General features: G+C 43.4%; 3 protein-coding genes across 7 annotated transcripts; all 3 read right to left on the bottom strand.

The window, feature by feature from the left end:
• Positions 1-73: 73 nt before the first annotated feature.
• pfkfb2b (6-phosphofructo-2-kinase/fructose-2,6-biphosphatase 2b) lies at positions 74-9,980 on the bottom strand. Of its 2 annotated transcripts, XM_028998769.1 has the most exons (17): positions 9,873-9,980; positions 9,300-9,446; positions 8,672-8,797; positions 8,436-8,532; positions 6,528-6,594; positions 6,062-6,136; positions 5,921-5,977; positions 5,700-5,824; positions 5,051-5,258; positions 4,781-4,927; positions 4,583-4,687; positions 3,955-4,084; positions 3,714-3,776; positions 3,543-3,607; positions 2,745-2,939; positions 2,033-2,055; positions 74-1,458 (listed from the first exon to the last, which is right to left on the bottom strand). In XM_028998769.1, the coding sequence occupies exons 2-17, from the start codon at positions 9,391-9,393 to the stop codon at positions 1,389-1,391; spliced, it is 1,647 nt and encodes a 548-aa protein (XP_028854602.1). In that variant the 5' UTR covers positions 9,394-9,446; positions 9,873-9,980; the 3' UTR covers positions 74-1,388. The 2 variants fall into 2 exon arrangements, with proteins under 2 accessions (XP_028854602.1, XP_028854603.1); XM_028998770.1 differs by lacking the exon at positions 2,033-2,055.
• A 1,893-nt stretch (positions 9,981-11,873) lies between these two features.
• On the bottom strand, positions 11,874-19,154 carry phtf1 (putative homeodomain transcription factor 1). 4 transcript variants are annotated; one of them, XM_028998765.1, is made up of 17 exons: positions 18,675-19,143; positions 18,536-18,599; positions 18,310-18,366; positions 18,123-18,192; positions 17,862-18,020; positions 17,569-17,749; positions 17,234-17,351; positions 16,655-16,819; positions 16,333-16,563; positions 15,449-15,577; positions 14,643-14,912; positions 14,004-14,135; positions 13,828-13,914; positions 13,078-13,233; positions 12,854-12,949; positions 12,614-12,739; positions 11,874-12,491 (listed from the first exon to the last, which is right to left on the bottom strand). In XM_028998765.1, exons 2-17 carry the CDS (start codon positions 18,572-18,574, stop codon positions 12,471-12,473), a joined length of 2,037 nt encoding a protein of 678 aa, XP_028854598.1. In that variant the 5' UTR covers positions 18,575-18,599; positions 18,675-19,143; the 3' UTR covers positions 11,874-12,470. The 4 variants fall into 4 exon arrangements, 3 of the variants coding, with proteins under 3 accessions (XP_028854598.1, XP_028854599.1, XP_028854601.1); XM_028998766.1 differs by lacking the exon at positions 13,828-13,914 and having other exon boundaries at positions 18,675-19,144; XR_003751446.1 differs by lacking the exon at positions 11,874-12,491 and having other exon boundaries at positions 12,700-12,739; positions 13,112-13,233; positions 18,675-19,153.
• A 705-nt stretch (positions 19,155-19,859) lies between these two features.
• ora1 (olfactory receptor class A related 1) lies at positions 19,860-21,213 on the bottom strand. Its single transcript, XM_028998773.1, has 2 exons — positions 21,185-21,213; positions 19,860-21,056 (listed from the first exon to the last, which is right to left on the bottom strand). The coding sequence occupies exon 2, from the start codon at positions 21,049-21,051 to the stop codon at positions 20,107-20,109; it is 945 nt and encodes a 314-aa protein (XP_028854606.1). The 5' UTR covers positions 21,052-21,056; positions 21,185-21,213; the 3' UTR covers positions 19,860-20,106.
• Between the last annotated feature and the right edge of the window lie 679 nt (positions 21,214-21,892).

Raw genomic sequence — 21,892 nt, 5'->3', positions numbered from 1 at the left:
ATTCTAGATGATACACTTTTATTAACCTAGTATTTACTACGCATTCTAGTAAATAAAACCAAACGTACGTATAAAGTTTTATTCTGTTTTAATTCTAATTATTTGGAAAAACAGCACTTTCCAATTTCATGAAAAAAGTGCATGACATTGTACGCCATTAATATTTTAATGCTAACATTAATCACATTTACTGATATATTACTGTCCTATGTAGAACACAGTTGGAAAATGCAAAGGAAAATCAAAATTTTCTCTCTTGACGAGAAGCCAATCGGTGCATCAAATCAAATCATGTAAATCTAGTTTACTCTTAATAGAAGTGTTTGCTCTGAGACAAGCATCTGTATATTATACAGACATTTTTTATTTTTCTGTATAGTTACATGACATGTGTCTTTTAACAAAACACATTGCAGACAAAATCACAGCCTACTGGAGATTACATCGAGTAGGCAAAATTGCAACTCGAAATTCTAGTCATTCATGTACACCAAATATATACAGTTTGCAGGTTTGCTGTCTCAATATAGACTGGATTATATAAATATACATCTGAATATCTAATATAGCTTTTGCTCTCATATCAAAAATCCTTATTTACTGTTCTTCAGCCTTTACCAAAAGTTTCAAACAACAGCTCTCATAGACTCTTCTGCTTTGCTTTACCATACATTTTAGCGCTAAAAAAAGAATGCCACACGTCAAAATTGAAATACATTAATACAGAGCATACAAAGCGGACAACGTATAAAAATCTAAATATGAAAAAGATTTTATGGCAACACCGTCAGCATTCATGAGGTCTTGAGCTGTTACGCTCCCAATCACTAGGTGGTGGAAAGGTACAAACCCAACACTGTATACAGTGTGTGCATTCATGGCCTAAAACCTAAGTCCAGTAATGACAGCGGTTGTGGCTTTCTTCTAATAAATGTCCACATACAGTGGAAGTGGATACAGTGGATACGGGACCAGACAAAAAAATGGCTCCATGTGTGCAGTCAAAACAGAAAATATAAAACAGACTCTCTGTACATGATAAGATAAAGCAATAAATGACCTTCAACCAATATAAAATCATCACATGCCAAGGTGCTCCAGTGACGCAACATTCATAGAACATTTAATTCACCCTTTTTATCCTCATGTACAACAGTAGTCATCCTGCCCAGGCCAAGCTCATTATATTGAGCCCCTCTGTAAGGCATTACTGCAAATAACACATGACTAATTACTTAAATGGTTCATATTTTTAAAAGGACACATGCAAATGCTTTTAATTCTTTTTTTTTGTTGCTAATTCTTTCATTGTTGCAGAGCTTAGACATGCAGTGAGAGGAGAACAGTGAGATGTTCCAATGTGAGGATCAGAAAGTGCATGAGACTGCTTATTTAGAAGCGGACACAGCCACTAGCATCTTCTGCGATGTCTGGGTTGACTCCTTCACACAGAGACTCCTTTAAAGTAAGACGGAAACAACATTATCACATCGTACAGCACTCAACAACATTTTTTACTACAGAGGACCAAACTAATAAAAATAATACCATTGTATTTTACTGGTAAGGCTTTTTATACTGAATAACGACTTGAAAAAGAAATTATGAAATAAAAGAAACAAACAAACATTCTCAAATTGCATCCAAAATGTATGTTACAGGTTACGGGTGAAAAGAAACCATTTCTGTGGAGTTCCATGGATGCCTACTAAATCCACATAGATGCAATTTGTTTCATAAATCAACCAATTCAACAAAAACAAATTCTACTTTACATTCACAATAAATTAACAGACAAAAAACAACAACGGAAATAATTAATGGCTTCCGAAACAACAATGTGAATTGACAGAGACATCCACAGCACTCCAGATTTCAAGCATACTACAGTGTAGTACGGCACAGACATGGCCTTGTAAATGGTCTGCTGAAATAGGCCCACTGTGACCAGATGATTTATACTGAATGAAAAGGAAAGGGGAAGAGAACAAAGAAAAGGACTCATTAGAAATATAAGGCTCTGAATACTCACAGACAGCTACTCCCTAACTGATGCTGTGAAGGAAAAAAGGAGGGGAGAGAAAGAGAGAGATAGAGATGGAAACAATAGCTAAAGCACAACAGTGACCAAAGCCAAGCAAAGGAACAGTTTCAATGAGGCATCAAGCACTTTAAAAGTGAGCAGTTCAGCACCATTACACACAGCAATGGGCTGCACAGCAGTTAGCATTTGCCAAATAATGTCCTTTCTTTATGTTAGAAAAGGAATGTATAGAGTTCGTTTTGGAAATATGCCCCTTTTGTATTATATGACAAGGAATAAGTTTAATATCCACACAGAGTGTATCAGTGTTCCTGGCTTTACCTTGTAGGAGGGTCCACACACTTGAAAACTACTGTATACATGTGCAATGAATGAACAAATCCATCAACCTAAATGTAAATGAATTGGATGGTAAATGAAGTACAAAATCAAGCTTGAGGCAGGCGAGACAAGGAGCTGAGGACATGAGGAACAGGTGAAGCAGGTGTTAAGGACAGGAGAACATATATTATAATGGGGTGGGGGTGGCAGTCCAACTGAGGACAATCTCATGCCATGCCATCGACATCAGTTCACTCCACACGGAAACAGGGATTTCTCAGAGAGCCGGTACGTGGAGGTACGTGGACACAGATGTGTAGGAGTGTCAGGTATTAAATCTGGGTTAGTAGGAAGAGCCACGGTGACCTCCGACACTAACTTGGCTTTGCTGAAGCAGCATCAGCCCCTCTGGCGCCTCTGAGAACTCCAGGGCTGAAGGGGCTGGGGCGAGCGGCAGCCAAGGGCGATTGCCTGCACTGTAGAGCCTGGGCCGCTTGACCTGGTCGTGACTGGAAAGAGGAGTGTAACTATTCCGTCGGAGGAGCATGGGGGCAGGGTCTCTCCGGACTTTACCCTGATTGGAGACGAGAGAGACCAGCAGTGTTAAAGGAAGAGGTCGGATCAGACGCCTCTTCTGACCAACATCAAATAATCACTCACTGATGCATAATCACTCACTAAAGACATAACAGTCTAGACTGGGGTCACTCCAACCAAAGCAACACACTCTGGGGTCCCATTAAAAACCAACAAGAACCAACATCGAAAGCGATTGTGAGGTTTTGTCATATAATATGTCATTATTAATCTTTACAAGAAACTCATGTCATATTGTGACATATTGTTTAAGAATATGTAGAACTATTGTAGTCTTATAATACTCAAATATGTGTGGGTTTAGAAAAAAACAAAACATTAGCTGAGTTATGTAAAAAACATTTCAGGTTCTTCAGGGCAAATTAAATTGTGATGGCAGTGATGGGGTTATGGACATGCCTTTGAGGATAACATGTGAGGAGGAAGTAATTATGCTCAGTACAATGCAGCCACTTCTGCCCATTCATGGATATCATCGCCCAAAAGTCACAAATGCAACGGGCCGCAGGTCTATGTATCCCTTGCAAGCTGTGCTAACATGCCATACTAAAACCGGCTGCATGCTGAAGGTCTTACTTACGAGAGGGCGGTCACGGTGAGTGTTCACAGCCTCCACATTCAGGTAAAACATTTCCACTTTGCATCCTGGCCAAGGTGATGAAACATTAAAGTAAGAATACGGCGAAAGCATAAACCACTGTCAGGCATGGGGGAAGGCAACAAACTTTGGCCAATGAGTCACAGATCTTACCGTAAGCAACTGGTGTGAGCTTGAGGACAGTGTGGAGGGGACATTTCAAGTAGGGCAGGTCATCTGGTTTATTAAAATAAAAAATGATATTTAATTATACAGCAGCTAATTCAACAGTGCCACCACAAATGGCAGTTATTGACTAGTCTGCAGCACATTTATTTCCTTTTAATAATGGGCATGGAAGGGGTGTGGCCAAATGAGATTCAGTACCGGCCACTAACTGCAGTAAACCATCTACCTGCACTTTTATCCAAAAAGTAGGCGAGAAGACAGCGCATAACAGCCTGGTGGCAGATCACCAATACGTTGCCTTGTCGCTCCAGCTCCATGATGACCGGCTCCAATCTCTGCACCAGATCCTGATAAGACTACATAAGAGTTGCCACAGTAACGTCAGATTTCCTCATGGGACAATACCACACATTTCCACACATGACTAGTAACAGACATTTTTTTAAATAGCTGGCACCATCGTAAGCACCTTCATGAGGTGATCATTAACATGAGCGAGGAAATAGCAGCCAACACAATTAATTGCTATATCTATTGCAAAATGTATTACATATGCAATAAAATAATACACATACATGCATGTAATGCTGATGTACATGGGTTGTTTGCTGAAACAGTGGTGCTCTATGAATGAGCCACATTTTTGAGAGTTTTGAGAAATGTGTTAATATCCAGCATGGAACACGGCATTTACAGATAACCACACATTCTGAAGAGGTGTTTCAGGTCCACAGACAATAAAATGACATTTACTGTGCTTTTGTTGAAAGCTATATTTGCCTCTTGTAAGTCGCTTTGGATAAAAGTGTCTGCAAAGTAAATTAAAGCTATATATGGAAATTGGAATACAGTACCTCACCCCCGGGGTAACGATAGTGATACTTGTCCTGGTCTCTTAGTGCAAACTCTTCGGGAAATGTGTTCTGGATCATTTCATAGGTCATCTCCTCACAAACCCCCTAATTAATAAGCATTCAAACACAAAATTTATGCATTTAAATAAATGCAGAAAAAAAATAAAATCATAATGCAAATTCCATTAATGTTCTCACAGCATCAATCTCATTGAGGATCTTCCACTGTTCATATGGCACACCAAGCTCCTCTGCGGTCTGAATGGCCCTCCTGAGCTGACTGGTCCACACCTTCAGGTCTGACAGTTTGTGCTCCTCGATGAAATCCCGCAGAGCATGAGCGAACTGGAGGAGTTTCAAAACGGCACTGAGACAAGTTCTACTAATAATTACTGCTCAATTAATGCACTCATTCCATGTTGTTCTAATTGTTAAAATCAGAAAAGTTGAGAAATTGCACAAACATACCTGTTTACCCCTGGAGGACAGTTCAGAATCGCCCCCAATCCGGCCCTGTATGTTGTGGTCAGACTCCCCATGTCGACACAGGTAGATGGAATGCGAGTGCACGTGTATGTTCATAAGGTAGTACACAATTTTGCTCTGGATATAGTCTTGGATGCGGTTCACCAAGAACTGCCGGCCAACGTTCATCACCTTGATGAAGGACAAGTCTCTACAGAAACACACATAGAAATATGCACCATAGCGAGGATTTCTTGTAGTTGCTTCGTGAGCTTCTGCAGCACAACTGCGACAGTTACCCACCATTGTTGTAACGCTACTGGGGTCATATGTAATATTGGAGGTTGGGCTAATATGTCAGCATTTTTACACAAAATGCCACTTTTCTGTTCACATGGACACACAGAGAAGAAAAATTCACTCTGGAACCCGTTTCAGAACATGGGTCCCCTAAAAGGCCGTCTCCATGTGGTTGTAAGGCCAGATCGGATAGAAATTTTCCCGTTTTAGAGAAAAACATTCATGTGTGGACAGGGCCACCGATTAATTACCTGAATCAATTTAAAGGCCAGATTTAATTCAAGACTCCATTTGGAAAAGTTGGAACGTGCATATCATCTGGTTTAGAAGTTGGGGTGGGCAACAGACTCACTTGTCATAACCATCAGGATCCAAAGGCTGGTATGTTACTTTATAACATTCAATACGCTTCAGGAAGTCATCCATTACCCTTTCTCTGTGTGCTTCTGGGTAATCTGGACTCGAAACCTTTACCTCCTGCGTGAGGAAAAAGTAAAAAGAAAAACCACATGACTCACAAACTCCTCCAGATTCTGTAACAATTTTTAACTCTGCATTGCAGTCACATAATACCAGAATATTTTCAGCAATAACTTCCGGGTCGTCACACACAGACTCCACAAAAAACACCTGCGGGGAAGAGGATTGATCAGATGCGATCGGCTTTTGAAGGATCTCTCTTTACATGAGACACCAGCGCACGGCATGTGGTACCTTGTATGCATTTTCTTTCACGAAGCAGAGTATGAGGTCTCTCCTCTCTCTTGTCGTATTGGTTGCATCAAAAACCTGGACGAGACAGGAGTCCACCGATATGAACTTCATAAGTTTGACTGCTGCAAGCCCGTCACAGTTAAATCCCTCAACAGAATGAACTCGGCACACCATCCAAGAGCAAAAGGTCACTAGGCAGAAGGCCCGGCAAGGCCAGCGGCACTTCTACAGCACTGCCGGGACACGCACGTGCGTCCCGATATCAGGGCTTTTCAGAAGAAGACTGGCTTCATGACTAACAAGTGACTTTCCTTGTTCCAGCGACAGACAGTCGGGTACAAAAATAAGATGTAAAATAAGATAAAATACCGAAAATGTCACTCTATACTCCATATAAATAAAACTCCATTTAGTAAAAGCCTAACGAATGAAAGTCTGCACAAGAAAAATAAAAACCAGAAATTACCGCAATCTGTCCACCTTCCTCATTCAGGTACGCCTTAACGTCCTGAAGTGCCACCAAGGCGCACTGTCTGTGGAAGGGAAACAGACATAATGAAACACGTGTTCCTTTATGTGCAGCATTAATAATAACATGACAAAACTAGACATCATTTCATCAGGCTGCTGTCTTTTTTTCTTGGTTTTAAAGGTGACACGTCCCAAGCCCGGATAAATGGGGAAGGGCGGCCATTATAAAACTTTTCCAATTTCAATTGTGCGGACAGCCAGGTCGGTTGATCCGCTGCGGCGACCCCAAATGGCCAAAGGAGAAAGGAGGAGGCGACACCGGCATTCTCAGCTTGGTCAGCAACCCCGATGAGGCCAGGTGGGTAAAAACGGTGCGGCCATCAGCGTATTGAGGTCAGTGAGGGCTGGAAATTATTTGCCGGGTTAGCAGGCAAGCGTGGAGCCCTGTTTGAACGAGGCATGTCAACACGGGGTCCTGCTTTCAGCTTCAATTAGTCGTTTGGATTCCTTCAAGCACTTTGGCCGTTCGGCGGCGCCGAGCGGGACTCGGCCGGGACATCTGTTGGAGAAGTCGCTGCAGATGGCAGGAACGCGAACGGAACGTGTTGTGCGCCTTGGCGCCATGGCCACGTAACAAGTGTGTCTGGATACATGAGTAGCGGCCAGGGTGTTAAATCAAAGCAAACAGGAGAAAGAAAGTAGGTGATTCCAATAAGCTGCAGGCCATCTGACTTCTGGAGACTTTGATTTCTTCATTTACATTTGCAGCTTTTACCAGATGCCCTTATCCAGAGCGACTTATAATCAGAAGTTACAAGGACAGTCCCCCCTGAAGCAACTTAAGTGTCTTGCTCAGGGACACAATGGTAGTAAGTGGGATTTGAACCTGGGTCTTCTGGTTCATAGGCGAGTGTGTTACCCACTAGGCTACTACCACCCTTCCTTTTTCCTGCATCCCAAAAAAAAAAAAAAAAAGATGACGTTGGATAACAGGTTATTAACTCTGAGTAGGAATAACTGAGAATCCTGCTGTATTCCAATATGTTGCCTTTGATATTACACTGCAGATTCTGCAATATTTAATACCATCATGGTATCTCTGTAACTGAAGAAAGTAGGTGTGCGTGTTGGCAAGGATCTCCTGATAGGGGTGGTAGTAGCCTAGTGGGGGTAACACACTCGCCTATGAACCAGAAGACCCAGGTTCAAATCCCACTTACTACCATTGTGTCCCTGAGCAAGACACTTAACCCTGAGTGTCTCCAGGGGGACTGTCCCTGTAACTACTGAATGTAAGTCGCTCTGAATAAGGGCGTCTGATAAATGCTGTAAATGTAAAATGATACAATATGCATCACGATACATGGGTCACGATTTGATTATACCACGACATATTGTGTCACTGCACATATTGCGATATTCTACAGTTCACTGGAAATGCAAAAACAGAGCTGATATACAAGATGCTCTGATCGATTTGTCATGTTTTGCGACTTCACTCTGCCTGATACGCCAGGCAGTAATTCAAAGTACCCAGATGTACAGCGCCATCTAAAGGAGTGGAGGTTGTAGTCTCCCAACACTCGACAGCACCACCCGGTGGACTTAATTTGTATACGTTGAAATTGATATTTGGTGTCCCTGTATCAGTACAATATCACCACGTAAAACATTGCAATATCTATGTTTTTTAATACCCATTAGAAGAAAGTATAAATTTGAACATTTAAAATTTTTTTAACAATAGAAATTGTTACTTCTGTCTACAGAAAACTGCCTTCATTTTCTGTTTCCCTTCTTCTAGTATTTCTAGTACCCATTTTAATCCCAAATCACCTGTCCACACTTACAAAGGTTCATGGAACAAATAAAAGCTTCCAGCCAAAAAGTACAGCTCGCTTACTTCCGTATTTTCATTGCTTCTTCATTGTCGTGCCTGAAGAAGTCATAAGACTTGTACGACTTGACTGCTTCTCTTCTGTACACACCCAGGTTAAACACTGTAACATGAATGCAAAAATTACAACACTGCAATGCCCAAGCGTGGCTCACATCGCATGGCTTGATTAAAATGATTTTTAAAATCCCTTTAAATGATTTTTAAAATCCCTTTAAATCAGCCCGCGTCACAGGAATTACCTTTGGTGGGCACTCCTATCCAGTTTAGGTACCGCGTCAGCTTCTTTGACATGTACGTCTTCCCCCTTGCTGGCAAGCCGATCATTACAATGACTGTGGGGGAGTTGGTCATGTGGGATGCCCATGCTGGAGAATTGAAGCAAGCAGCAAACTGAGATCATTTGATAATAATAATGAAAAATTAAAGTGAAGTGAAAGTGAAGTGATTGTGAAACACTGTAGCAGAGTGTTTCGGTGCACACACCAAAATGCTTTTAACCATTAACCGTGGTGAACAGTGGGCAGCCATGACAGGCAGTGTGTGGGGACTGTGCTTTGCGAATCGGGATTCGAACCGGCAACCTTCTGGTTACAGGGCCGCTTCCTTAACCGCTAAGCCACCACTGCCCTGAAAAAAGTGTCTGCCTTGCAATCTGAGATTAACGCCTAGAGTGTCAAACCAATATGATTTGCATTCTGTAATGAGGCGTGGCCAGGTGATGTGCACGATGCACGAGATTGAGGACGCATTCATTCTGCCTCCTTTCTGCAGAAAATTCGATTTAAAATACCCTTGCACTTCATTTAGTCTTCACTGAGGTTTTCTTTGTTATGAAAAGTTCATTCTTAAACAGTGAGGCAGACTCACAGCATTTCTTCTCTTTGGCCCGGGGCTCAGCCTTCTTGGCTTCCATCGCAGCGGCTGTGGCTGAGCCCGGCTCCCGCTGAAGGCATGCAGACATGATGAAGTCTTTGCAGGGTCACTCTGACTCTGGAAACATGACTTCAGGCCGAACTGAAAGGTGTAAAAAAAAAAAAAAATGATAACACACATGTTGCATGTCTACATAACATAGACACAGGTTCATCAAGGTTTCCTGGTGATGCGTTCAAGACCATATTATGACGTCACGCATAAAAACGATCTCCGAGGGACAAGCAATCATGCTGCATGCTACATGCTGACGTCGATGCACCATCCTCCTGCTTCCACGAACAGGCCTGAAAACGAAAGCCGCCGCCTACGTCACTAGTCCCGGGAAGGAGACGCACGCACCGCGTCCTGCCTTTACGTGCCCAACGCGTGTCACTCCAGGAAATCTCCGCGGTGACACGTAAAGGCAAAAGCGCGTCTTAAAGCGAAATCCACGCGGAACCCGCAGAAGCGGAGAGCGGACGCGGCGACCGAATTCGGTCGGGCTCGTGAACGCGCAAGCCTTACCGGTACCGGGATCCGCCGACCCGGTCCGGCGCGTCTGATCCCGCCGGCGACGGGCTTGGTGACCTTCCAAGCCCATGAACACTGAAGGTGTGTCGCTACGTCACAGGGTTCTTACCGTAAGTTCGCTAGTACAAAGACCGCCTTTACCATTTTTTATTACCGTAAAAAATCATTATTTAATGTCAAATATAACCGTATGACATGTCATATTCATGACTAACGAGGTCGCGATATGACATAATAAATATGACATCGAAATATTTCAATGTGCGTTGCAGAAATGCACATTTTTATTCTGAATCAAAATTAATATTGCATTATTTTTTATTTTAAATTCAGAAAGAAATCACACAAATTCATTAAATTACCCAGATTGTAATCAGCTGAAATGCTACAGTTGATAATTCATTACACACATACTATGGGGAAAATATCACAAATTCAGCAAATACCCAGTATATTGCAGAATATTTCACTGTGATGCAATCATGATGTGTGTATCTGAAGAATGTTTTTTTATTATAATTTAAATTTGGAATAGAGAAGAAATTAAGATATGCATTCCTTCTGCTTACCTCCGATACCAGTGCACTGATAATGTACCAGTTAAATGATGTAAAGTGGGTAAGGAAAGTATTCAGACTGCATTACATTTCATTCTTTGTTATATTGCAGCCACTTGCTTAAATAAAAGTTCATTTTCCCCTAAATGTACACACAGCACCCCATATTGACAGAAAAACACAGAATTTTACCAGATTTATTAACAAAGAAAAACTGGAATATCACATGGTCCTAAGTATTCAGACCCTTTGCTCAGTATTTAAAAGCACGTTGTAAGTCGCTCTGGATAAGGGCGTCTGCCAAATGCCGTAAATGTAAATGTAAATGTAGTAGAAGTGTCTTTTTGATCTAATACAGCCATGAGCCTTTTTGTGAAAGATGCAACAGGTTTCTCACACCTGGATTTGGGGATCCTCTCCAGTTCTGGCAGGTTGGATGGTAAATGTTGCTGGACAGCCATTTTTATATCTCTCCAAAGATGCTCAATCGGGTTTAAATCAGGGCTCTGGCCATTCAAGAACAGTCAGAGTTGTGAAGTCACTCCTTCATTATTTTAGCTGTGTGCTTAGTGTCATTGTCTTGTTGGAAGGTAAACCTTTGGCCCAGCCTGAGGTCCTGAGCACTCTGGAGATGGTTTTTGTCCAGGATATCCCTGTACTTGGCCGCATTCATCTTTTCCTTGATTGCAACCAGTCATCCTGTCCCTGCAGCTGCAGAAATCCCACACAGCATGATACTGCCACCACCATGCTTCACTCTTTGGACTGTATCGGATACATGATGAGCAGTGTCTGATTTTCTCCACACATACCACTTAGAATTAAGGTCAAAAAGTTCTATCTTGGTCTCATTAGACCCGAGAATCTTATTTCCCACCCAACCTGCCATAAGGCCCCGACTGGTGGAGGGCTACAGTGATGGTTGACTTTCTAGAGCTTTCTCCAAGTTTGGTTCTTCTTTACCTCTATGAAGGGTTTTGGTCATCCAAACGTCTTCCATTTAAGGATCATGGAGGCCACTGTGCGCTTAGCAACCTTTAGCGCGGCAGAACGTTTTTGTAACCTTGGCCAGATCTGTGCCTTGCCACAATTCTGTCTCTGAGCTCTTCAGGCAGTTCTTTTGAACTCATGATTCTCATTTGCTCCAACATGCACTGTGAGCTGTAAGGTCTTATATAGACAGGGGTGTGCAAAGCTGCAAAAATGTCAACAATTCTGTTTTTCTGTCAATATGGGGTGCTGTGTACACAATAAATTAACGTAAATGATTATACCAAATGGCTGCAATATACCAAACAGTGAAAAATTTAAGGGGGTCTGAATACTGATACACACTCTATCATTGTAACCCATTTCCTGTGCCTGTCCTTACAAGGCTGGAACAGGTAGTTCTCAATCTTCAAAGCCAAGGATGCAAACGGATTAAATATACCAAATATTAATATATCAAAATACACTTTCACACTCTGACTTTAATATTCAGTGTTTTTAAGTGCATACACATGTGTGCTGACTGCATTAACAGGGTTCTGGAATCACATGAACTCCCTAGTAAGATGCAAATATGTTTCCTATATAGAGAAAAAAAAACACCCAATTTGCAATGAGATTTTCACACTGTAAAATCATTCTCAACAAGTAATCACTCTCAGCAGTATTCACATCAAAATGATTACCCACTTAGTATGATTGTCATGTTCTTTATGCAGTATTTAAAAAGGCACTTAGTGGTCATGAATCATAAGGCTCTGTTAATGAGAAATCCCCAGTAAGCTCAGCATTGTGGGTGAAATCCACACAGGGTCTTAGATACGCAGGAGGACACTGGCTTCAGTTTGTACTGGGAAGGTTTAGCTGATGAGTGCAAAAGGTCTCGCGGCCGCCAGCGCCGGCAGATGCAGAGGTTTGGTCAGTAGGTTTGCACGTTTGCAGAAGATTTGCCTGGGGCTGCCAGGCGTGATGGTCAGAAACTCAGCATGACAAAGGCCTCAGAGCCTCCAGTGTCCAGACAGCTTGAGGTTTAGAGGTCGCATGGTTATGGTTTTATCTTCCACAGCTGCAAAACAGACACGGGAAAGACAAACTTTTAATGTGGTTTCATGTTTTTTCCTTCCAAAAAGCCAGCCTACGGAGATCTTCTGTACTTTTCTGCATTTTAATTGAGTGCCCTCAGCATACCCTGATATTGAAACCCAGGAGGTCGCTGACCACAGCTGACACAGCGGAGAGAATGACCACCCGCGTGATGTTGTAGATCAGAGGGTTCACAGTCAAGCCAAGCAGTCTGAATGGAGTGTCCAGCTCCTGAAATTTCACGCACAGCCAGCACTTTGATTTCAGTTTCATCACTTTAGAAACAGACAACAGCCTAAAGTCTCTACAGAAAAAATGTCTGAAGATAAAAAGCCCTGCTCTTACTTTCATCAGCTTTGTTGCCAGTTTCAAGACGTTATTCACTATACTCAGTTCATCTTTTTTGTTGGGCTTCTTCTCCATCTTAAGATACAAATTTATCTAGGAGAGAAATAAGAGAAAAAGACATACTTTTTAGTAATAAGAAAGACACAAATCCATGCAAAATATATAGAATAACAAATGCAGTGAATATATGGTTCTACGTGATCTATCTATTGATGCCATGCCTGTTCGGTGAGTAGCACCGACGCATTGCTGTACTTGCGATTGGTCTCGGCGCCCAGAGTGGCCAGTCGCAGCAGAAAGATGACGAGTGATGAGCCCCAGATGAGCAACTCCCAGTTGGTCTCCGAGTGCAGGAAGGTGTGGTGGCTGTGGAGTAGCTGAGGAGGAACACAGCAAGAGCAAAGTGAGGATGGTAAGAGATGAAAAATGGATAGCAGCAGTCAATAATTCACACACACAAAAAAGCATGCCAGATACTAGATACAAATAATTGTGCCAATACCACACAGACAAATTCCAATCAACATGGGAGGAGGGGACTGTATTTTAATGCCACTATGCATCATGCATATATGGATGTGTGTGTAATACACACCTGACCAAAGATTTGTACACCAATAAACAATGCACTTTTTCAAAATGTTATTAGCATGAAAACATTGGAATGAATACAAAGAAATGTAACTGACATGCCATATGTAGTAACACAAAGGCTCAAACCATTGTTTTTTTTAAAAAAAGACACATCTGTGTCTCTAGTGCATGGACCTTAATTTTAACAGGCTTGACAATTATTCATTCATATTATCATATTAATGAACACTAATTGTACTGAAAGGAAGCATATAAACTGCAAAGTAGAGCTAAACGTGACCTGAGTGCACCGTGCATAGCGCTGTTAAAATACAGCAGGGAGGATACCCTTACATAACTGATTAGCCAGAGACACACATCTCTTGTAGACGGCTAACCTGCGCACAACAGATGAACGCGATGGAGAGAGCAAGGAGGAAGATGGAAGAGACGATGACGTCGACCGAGCGCTGGGGCCCACGCCTCTGCGATGCATAACGTTTCAGGTTATGACACATAACATTTGAAGTTATGAGGTATGCACTTGTGCAACAGGCATCACGAATTCAGGTACCTTGAGGAAGGAGCGGAGCGACAGCCAGATCTTTATGTTCTGCACTTTCTTAAGTCTGAAGTGCGGGATTTCAGACTTCTTCGCTTTGCGCGCCGATGTGAGGTGGCTGAAGAATTTGGCAAAGAGCAGTCTCTGTGGACACACACATTTCAGGTCATTACAAAAACACTTCCTTCCCTCTCACTGCCACGGCAGCACAGTTTCTTCAAGAATTCGATTGTAATTCAAATGAAGCTAACATTTCATACACACGTTAATCAAAGAAATAAAGACCTGAGGCAAAGTAAATCCTACATAATCTAGTCAAACTGATGGAGCAATGTTGACCAATGCAGTTCCTGTGATTAAATCAAAGTAAACTGATGTCACTTGAAAGTCAATAAAAGTCAATATTGAACATCTATGGATGCCACTACCAAAACATGAGAACCTGGTTTGTACTGAAGAACTAGTTCAAATTACACTGGAACATTAAAGCGTTTCTGCCAGTCACAGAAGAGCTTAATGCCTCCTTTTCTTGTGGACACTGTGGACAGTGGCACTAAAACAAGACACACACTAATGTGTTTTCTTCCCCTCTGTACAATGTAATAAACTGCAAGCGGACTGCCTGCCCTTACAAGCCTGCTCTGCTCTCACCTGTTTATAAGTCCTTTCAGCTACACACATCATAAAGAAGAAGAGCCCGGTCAGGCACACCCGCTCCACGGCGCTGATGAAGAAGAAGGCGTAAGACGAGGCGCTGGGTGGACCCAGGAACATGTTCAGCAGCTGGGCCAACGACAGCGAGCCCAGCTGCTCCACCTCCAAGTGCTGCGCCAGCCGGAAACCAAAGGGCAACAGGGCCAGAGTGGCAGTCACCAGGCTGCCCAGCAGCAGATAGCCCATGCCCTGCTCCAAAACTTTCACCTACACACACAAAGAGACACATTTACATTTACAGCATTTATCAGACGCCCTTATCCAGAGCGACTTACAACCAGTATTTACAGGGATAGTCCCCCTGGAGCAATTTAGGGTTAAGTGTCTTGCTCAGGGACACAATGGTAGCCTTCTGGTTCATAGGCGAGTGTCTAACTCACTAAGCCACTACCGCCCCGACACGTTTTATATTCATCCACCTGAATTCACATGTGCAGCAAATGAACCAGGATGTGTCAATGTGTCAATTAGAATATATATATATTTTTCTTGCTGGTGTATATTGTATTCACTACTGTGTAAATATACTTGTAATACTGTTCTGCTGTTTTATCACAAATGTGTAATTAAACCTGGGCACAGTGTCTTAAGTTTGTAGATGCAGCGTTTGCAGTGTCTCACTGAGACATGATTGTGGTAAAAATGACAGCACAGTTTTCAGTGTAAATTCATGTCAGAGCTGCATTACTACACGGTTCTTCATTCTAATGCAGACTAGTAAAGGGTGACCGGGTGAAACTTGCCCGCGTGAGGATAATCCCGCTGATCTCCAGCACAGACATGTCTGCCTTCTTGCACTCTCCCTGCTCCCATATGATGGCGCTCACACGGTCTTTAGAGGGGTGACAAGCCTGCAGCCACGAAAGTTGGTTCTGAGGAGGAGAAATTGTTACAAAAGCAGTGTAACTACACATATTATATGTCTATAGCCTTTAAAACCAAAAACAGATGAAAGTGACTGTTTTTGTCATTGTACACTGCTGAAAATAACAGGAACACTTAAACACAATGAAACTCCAAGTCAATCACACTTTTGCAAAATCCACTTAGGAAGCAACAGTGATTGACAATCAATTTCACATGCTGTCGTGCAAATGGAACAGACAACAGGTGGAAATTGTAGGCAATTAGCAAGACATCCCCAACAAAGGCGTGGTCCTGCAGGTGGTGACCACATACCACTTCTCAGTTCCTATGCTTTCTGGCTGATGTTTCGGTCACTTCTGAATGCTGGCGTTGCTTTCACTCTAGTGGTAGCAGGAGACGGAGTTTACAACCCACACAAGTGGCTCACGAAAGAGATGATTGTTGACTTCAGAAGACAACGGAGGGACCACTCTCCACTGAACACTGACGGATCTTGCTCACAACAAAACCTTGCATTTCGATCCTCTGTATTTAACTGTGAGCTGTGGGCATCCATGAATCCATCCATTGCCCAGGGAGCAGTGTGTGGGGACAGTACCTTGCTCGAGGGGACCTGAGTGGAACCTTGACTGACCACGCAACACTTCGTTTCCGAGTCTGCTTCCTTAACCCCAACAGATGTGCCACAGATTTGATCACAGGCTTCCGTACAATGCAGAGTGGGGCAGCGTAATGTTGGTATATGGCTTGAGCTACCTACCTGGGGAAAGGTCTCATCATCACTGGTGAGCACAGCGGGTTGGAGGAGGGGCTGGCTGTGAGCGTGACTGCCCTCCTCGCTGTCAGTGCTTCCGCTGGAGGCGGAGTCCGGGCCTTGCAGAAGCTCCTCCCACAGCATGTCATCTGTGTCAGAGGCGGGTCGCGAGCTCTCTGACTGAATGAGATGAGCCTCATCCCTGGGCTTTGCTGCACTGGACACTCTGCACTCACCCTGGGTTCCGGTGCAGACGGAGCAGGGAAAAATGGCAAAACGGTCACCGGCAGAGCCTCAAATATAAGAAAGGATTTCCAGTAGGACAGACCTGAGCAGGAGGCGGACTCTTAGGAGGATTACGGTTCCTCTTCCTGAGAATGGAGACCGGCCTGGGGGCTGCGGTACTGTGCTTCTCCCGGGAAGGCTGGCTAAAGCGCCTGGCTTCCTCTTCCTCATCCTCACTAGAGAGATCTTCAGATATCCCATTTACAGACTGAAAAATGACAGTCTGACATGTTAAAGTGGAAAATGGGGGGGGGTGTGCCAAAGGCTACAATAAATTGTTAAATAATTATGCTACAAAACAACAATCTAGTGAGGCAAAAAAAAAAAAAAAAAAAAAAAAACAGTAATTACTTTACAGTTATGTGTGATTAAAATTGTGAGTAAATGCTTTGAATATAATGACATTCTAACAGATAATTTATAAACAATGAACTGCAAAAAAATTGCACCTTAGTACATGCGCCATATTAAATGATGACAATCATAGTATTTCGATATTTTGCTTGAGGTGCAATTAACCCTTTGCCTTTTTAACCCTAAGCCTTTGATGCTCTGGTAAAAGGCCGCCCCCTTATGCACTGCTGGCACGGTTACGTGGGATTATCAGATTAGCGGAGTTTACCCATTTCCTATCGGTCCTGTTGCCCCTCCGGTTCTCCTCCTGCTGCCAGGGCTTCAGCACCGACTCCAGGCTGATCCGTTTCTCTTCAACGCTCATCACGCTCCTGCCCTTCCTCTGTCTGCACAAGGTCAAGTTCACAAAAAAGAAAAATCTGTTATCCCCAAAACACAACATGTTTTGTTTCCAAAACGAGCATGAAAGGATGAAAGACCGTAAGGGGCATTTGAACAGCGTCTAACAAGTGTTACTGGAGATGCAACTTACAGAAATTCTGAACAATTAGTATTGAAAATCCATTTAGATCATTTAAAAAAAAAAAAAAAAAGATGAATAACCTTTTTCTTCGACTGGGGCTGGTAGTGTGACTGGGCACAGGGCTGTTCTCTGGGCTCCTGCTGGACTCCGTGGACACTATCTGGCAGTGCACCGTGCCCAACAGCAACATCAGGCACATGGGTCCCACCACCTCGCTGGCACTGGCTACGTGGACGTCCAGATACAGGACAGCCGCTGCCACTGCAACAGTGAAACCCCACAACCTCAACCCTGGAGGCAGGGGTCTAAAATGTGCCACTTCCAATAGATATGAAGCCAGTTCTCAGGCAGAACTGTCCATGTAAGCACTGACCTTGCAGAAAATACAGCACGAGGATCCATGCAGAAATGCATCTGGAGGTGAACTGGATCCACCAACGGAAGAAGATGGGAAAGAGCAGCACCCGAACCAGGCCCTTGCGGGTGAGAGAAGTCCATGGGCTTTCTGGTTTAGCCTTGCTGAATGTGGACCCTTAACACGAAAAAATATATGCATGTAACATGAGAGCAGTCACCACTCGAGAACAGGTCTGTCACAAACAGTAGAACAATCCGACCACATTCTTCCACTCACCCCGCACCAAGTCAACATCAATGAGGTCGGGCTTGATGTGTCCTGTCTTCTTTGGTTTGTTACGAATGCCCTACGGGTTTGAGACCAAACCAACGTGGTGTGTAATGCCTGCATGCTCAGTCTATTACTGAGATGTGCCATATTTAATACACATTAATCCACTGAAATCAAACATGATCTCCCACACCTTCAGTTCGGCTTGCTCCAGAGACTTCTCCCAGATTTGTTGGTCATACGCACCAATCTGTGCCATTAAAACACACACAAATCACACATAAAACTGACATTTCGGTATAACTCTATTAAATAACAGGACCGCGTCATGTAAAAAAAGATTAGCCAAAGGGGCAAACATACAGCTAAATCTTTTATTTCTGATAGAGAAAACGTCTCATAATAATTGCACTATTCACCTTTTCTTGATACCAAGCTATGCTCGCCATTCTTCTCATTCATTTCATCTGACCTCAACACAGGCTGTCAGAAAAACCAAAAAATAAAATTAACAGACGGAGATCAGCGCAGGTCAAGCTGGGAGGGCGTGTGACGTACCTGTCGCACACGGCGAGAGCGACAAATCTTCACAGCGACCGTCCCAGTGGCGCCATGAAAAGCCCCGCCGCCTCCCGAACTAGCGGCTCTGTCGCGGCGACGCTGCCCGCGGCTCGCCGGCCTCCATCCGCGGCGGGACGCCTTGTGCCGCGAACGCAGACGCGATCAGGAGCGAGCCATCCGCCCGCGGGCATTTTAAACGGCGGGACGTGCGCCGGCCATCTCGGGCGGCGGTGACAGCTGCTAGCTGGCTAGCGACACGACGACAGAAATGACGAACTATGTAAACAGCTTACGAATGTTTATAGTCCTGGAAGTGGGGGAAATGAAAATGCCAACGAACCCCAATGGTTTAGATTTAATAGCTCAATTAAACCGCTGTCGACATTACTTATTTGATGCTCTTGTCAAGTTTGGCAACAGTTGGCTTCAGCGCTTCCTGTTTCCGGGTTTGAGTGGGCGTGGTCTAGCGCCACAGTCGGGGCATGTTCAGGATGACACACCTCACGCGTTACGTTTTTAAAATCAGATGTCAGTCGAGTTGTTAAAACGACAACAAAACTCTCGGACTTAGAAATATTAGAAATAAGGTTTATTTATCAATGCATCTTTAATCTAGATTTTTATTATTAATAAAATAATGCAAATATGCAAGGCGCCAACAAGTGCTAAACACCTCTGGGAACTCCTTCAAGACTGTTGGAAAACCATTTCAGGTGACGACCTCTTGAAGCTCATCGAGAGAATGCCAAGAGTGTGCAAAGCAGTAATAAGAGCAAAGGGCGGCTATTCTGAAGATACTAGAATATAAAACATGTTTTCAGTTATTTCACCTTTTTTTGTTAAGTACATAACTCCACATGTGTTCATTCATAGTTTTGATGCCTTCAGTGAGAATCTACAAATGTAAATGGTCATGAAAATAAAGAAAACACATTGAATGAGAAGCTGTGTCCAAACTTTTGGCCTGTACTGTATAAGAATATATAAAAATATAAAATAACTATGTAAATGAATGAACTGTCAAAAACAATAAGAAGAGAAGTCCCTGACCATACAGACCAACAGTCAACAAAACATCAATTTGGAATATATTGCAGACTAATGTCAATTCCATTAAAAAAAGACAAATTCAGCCAAAAAGACAAATTTGTTATGTAAAGGATTAATCTTACTTTTTTATACTTTTTGCACACATAGCATTATCCTTTCTCAATATAGCATTTCAAGATAAAACTTTTACGATAGCTTTAAACATATTCATTTAAATTATGATGAAATTCACTCGACAGTCAGATATACATTGAAACATTGAGGCTATTAGAAAACATGTAAAGCTCACAGTCAACCAGACAGAAGAGTTCTGAAAGAGGCATCATCTTTACAGTACAGAGGAATGGACTTAAACGTAGACTAAGACCCCGAGAGCCCTTTAGCCTTTATCAGAAGAGTCTTTAGTGCTGGCCGTGGTCTGCTCCTGCTCAGATGATGTGCACATCATTCTGCTTTTCACCTTCTTGTTGGACGAAATGATGAGGAAAGGGCTGAGGGAGGCGTAGCAGGACGAGAAAAACACCCTCATGTCTGCCACCACAGGGGGAACCTGGGCAACAGTTAGCATGTAAATCCAGATCACGTTGTCGATGCCAAAGAAGACCGTGTACAGAACCACAAGTGTAATGACAGTTTTGGCTGCCCGGGTCTCCATGGAACTCCCAGCATTGCGGCGAATCCCCTGCACCTGCCGGCTGTGCCGGTGCAGCACCACTAAGATGTAGCCGCTGGAGACCAGCATCAGGCCCACAAAGGCAAAGTCCCGAAATGAGACCGCCACACCATTGATAACATAGGACAGGTTGTCATGGAAGTTCACGTGACAGAAGCCCAAGTTCAGGGTGAAGGGGGGCACGGTGCCGTTGCGGGGGGCCACGGAAAAAAACGGCGCTGCAATGCACACGGCCATGTTGATGAACCACAGCGCGGCAAACGTGGGCACGACAAGGTTCCGCAGTTCAGCCTTCAGTCTGGCCAAGCGAGGCCCGGGAGCCAAGGTCGCGGCCTGGAAGACGCTCAGCATGCAGGTGATGCAGACGGACAGTGCGCGGGCGATGCGGTAGGCGTAGATGACGACCTTGCAGCCCGGGTCATTGAGCAGGTTTTGCAGGCCGAACACAGTCATGGTCTGAGGCACGCACCGGGTCAGCAGCAGCATCAGGTTGGCGAAGGCCAGGTGGCACAAGATCAGGTCCACCGGCTGGAGCTGCGGCGGCTCTGACACAATGTGGGCGTACGCCAGCAGGACCATCAGGTTGCCCAGAATTCCCAGTCCGGTCTGCAAGAGGAAGGACACCCCTTTGATGGTGATGCACAGATCCATGAGTCCTGCGTTAAGTTTTTCACACAGAAAATAACATTAAGCCGTTAATCGATTTCTACTGACTCCAATCACGTAAAAACTGTCAAAGTACTCTAGTATTCTAGATGGCATTTATAGTTACGACCCTTCCCACCTGTGACTGCGTCAGACTCTCCTTTCTTGCATTTTTCCAACAATGGTGGGTCACTGTGCTCTAGGGCTGTGAGTATATACCTTCCAGGGAGCCTTGGGGAATAGAGGGGATTTAAATACAATGCGGAAAACATTCAAAGATTGACAGGGGCAAAACAAGAAGAAAGGGGGAAAAATAATTTGCTCTCCATGGGGTTTATACTTAAAATACTTTTTTTGTTATATGGCATATAATTCATTTAACTGGCTGATTTCACTCATTTCTTTAAGTACTGAAAGTGAAACGTTTGATTATTGATTATTGATTTTGCGCATCACAAGTGTTAATTTTATGCAACAGTGTTGCAGCAAATGCAATAGAAAAAAATCGAAATTGTTGTCACTGGTAACACCTGGAATATTGGCTCATTGGTTTATTGAACTTATTGACATTGCTTACTAATAGCTTTGTTGCCATGGCAGACTCTAACCACATGGTGGCACTGCAAGCTATCATGCACATGTTTCTCACACTCCTTCCTTCATAGTTACAGATATACTGCACTGTACAATTTTTTAAAATTCGTATTTAACTTTATTGATCATTTTTTTCGTTCCTGAAATCCCTTTCAAATGCATGAAGTTTCCCCATCGAAGTTTTCCGAAACTTTGTTGCACGCCTATGTTGCACGCCTTGTCTCAAAGAAAAGTGTTACATTCGAACACTGAG

This window comes from Denticeps clupeoides, chromosome 12 (assembly GCF_900700375.1).
Source record: "Denticeps clupeoides chromosome 12, fDenClu1.1, whole genome shotgun sequence".
NCBI lineage: Eukaryota > Metazoa > Chordata > Actinopteri > Clupeiformes > Denticipitidae > Denticeps > Denticeps clupeoides.
Note: the sequence above shows the minus strand (reverse complement) of the source record. Positions and strands in the feature narration are given on the sequence as shown.

Coding starts and splice junctions, on each gene's coding strand:
- ora1 (XM_028998773.1), bottom strand. CDS start 21,051: ATGGATCTGTGCATCACCATCAAAGGGGTGTCCTTCCTCTTGCAGACC.
- phtf1 (XM_028998765.1), bottom strand. CDS start 18,574: ATGAGAAGAATGGCGAGCATAGCTTGGTATCAAGAAAAG. Junction 17,750..17,861: donor CGTGCTGTATTTTCTGCAAG/GTCAGTGCTTAC, acceptor TCACTGTTGCAG/TGGCAGCGGCTGTCCTGTAT. Junction 16,564..16,654: donor AGAGTCCGCCTCCTGCTCAG/GTCTGTCCTACT, acceptor ACCGGAACCCAG/GGTGAGTGCAGAGTGTCCAG.
- pfkfb2b (XM_028998769.1), bottom strand. CDS start 9,393: ATGTCTGCATGCCTTCAGCGGGAGCCGGGCTCAGCCACAGCCGCTGCG. Junction 6,595..8,435: donor GAAGCAATGAAAATACGGAA/GTAAGCGAGCTG, acceptor TCCCTTCCACAG/ACAGTGCGCCTTGGTGGCAC. Junction 4,688..4,780: donor TCCTCAATGAGATTGATGCT/GTGAGAACATTA, acceptor CTTATTAATTAG/GGGGTTTGTGAGGAGATGAC.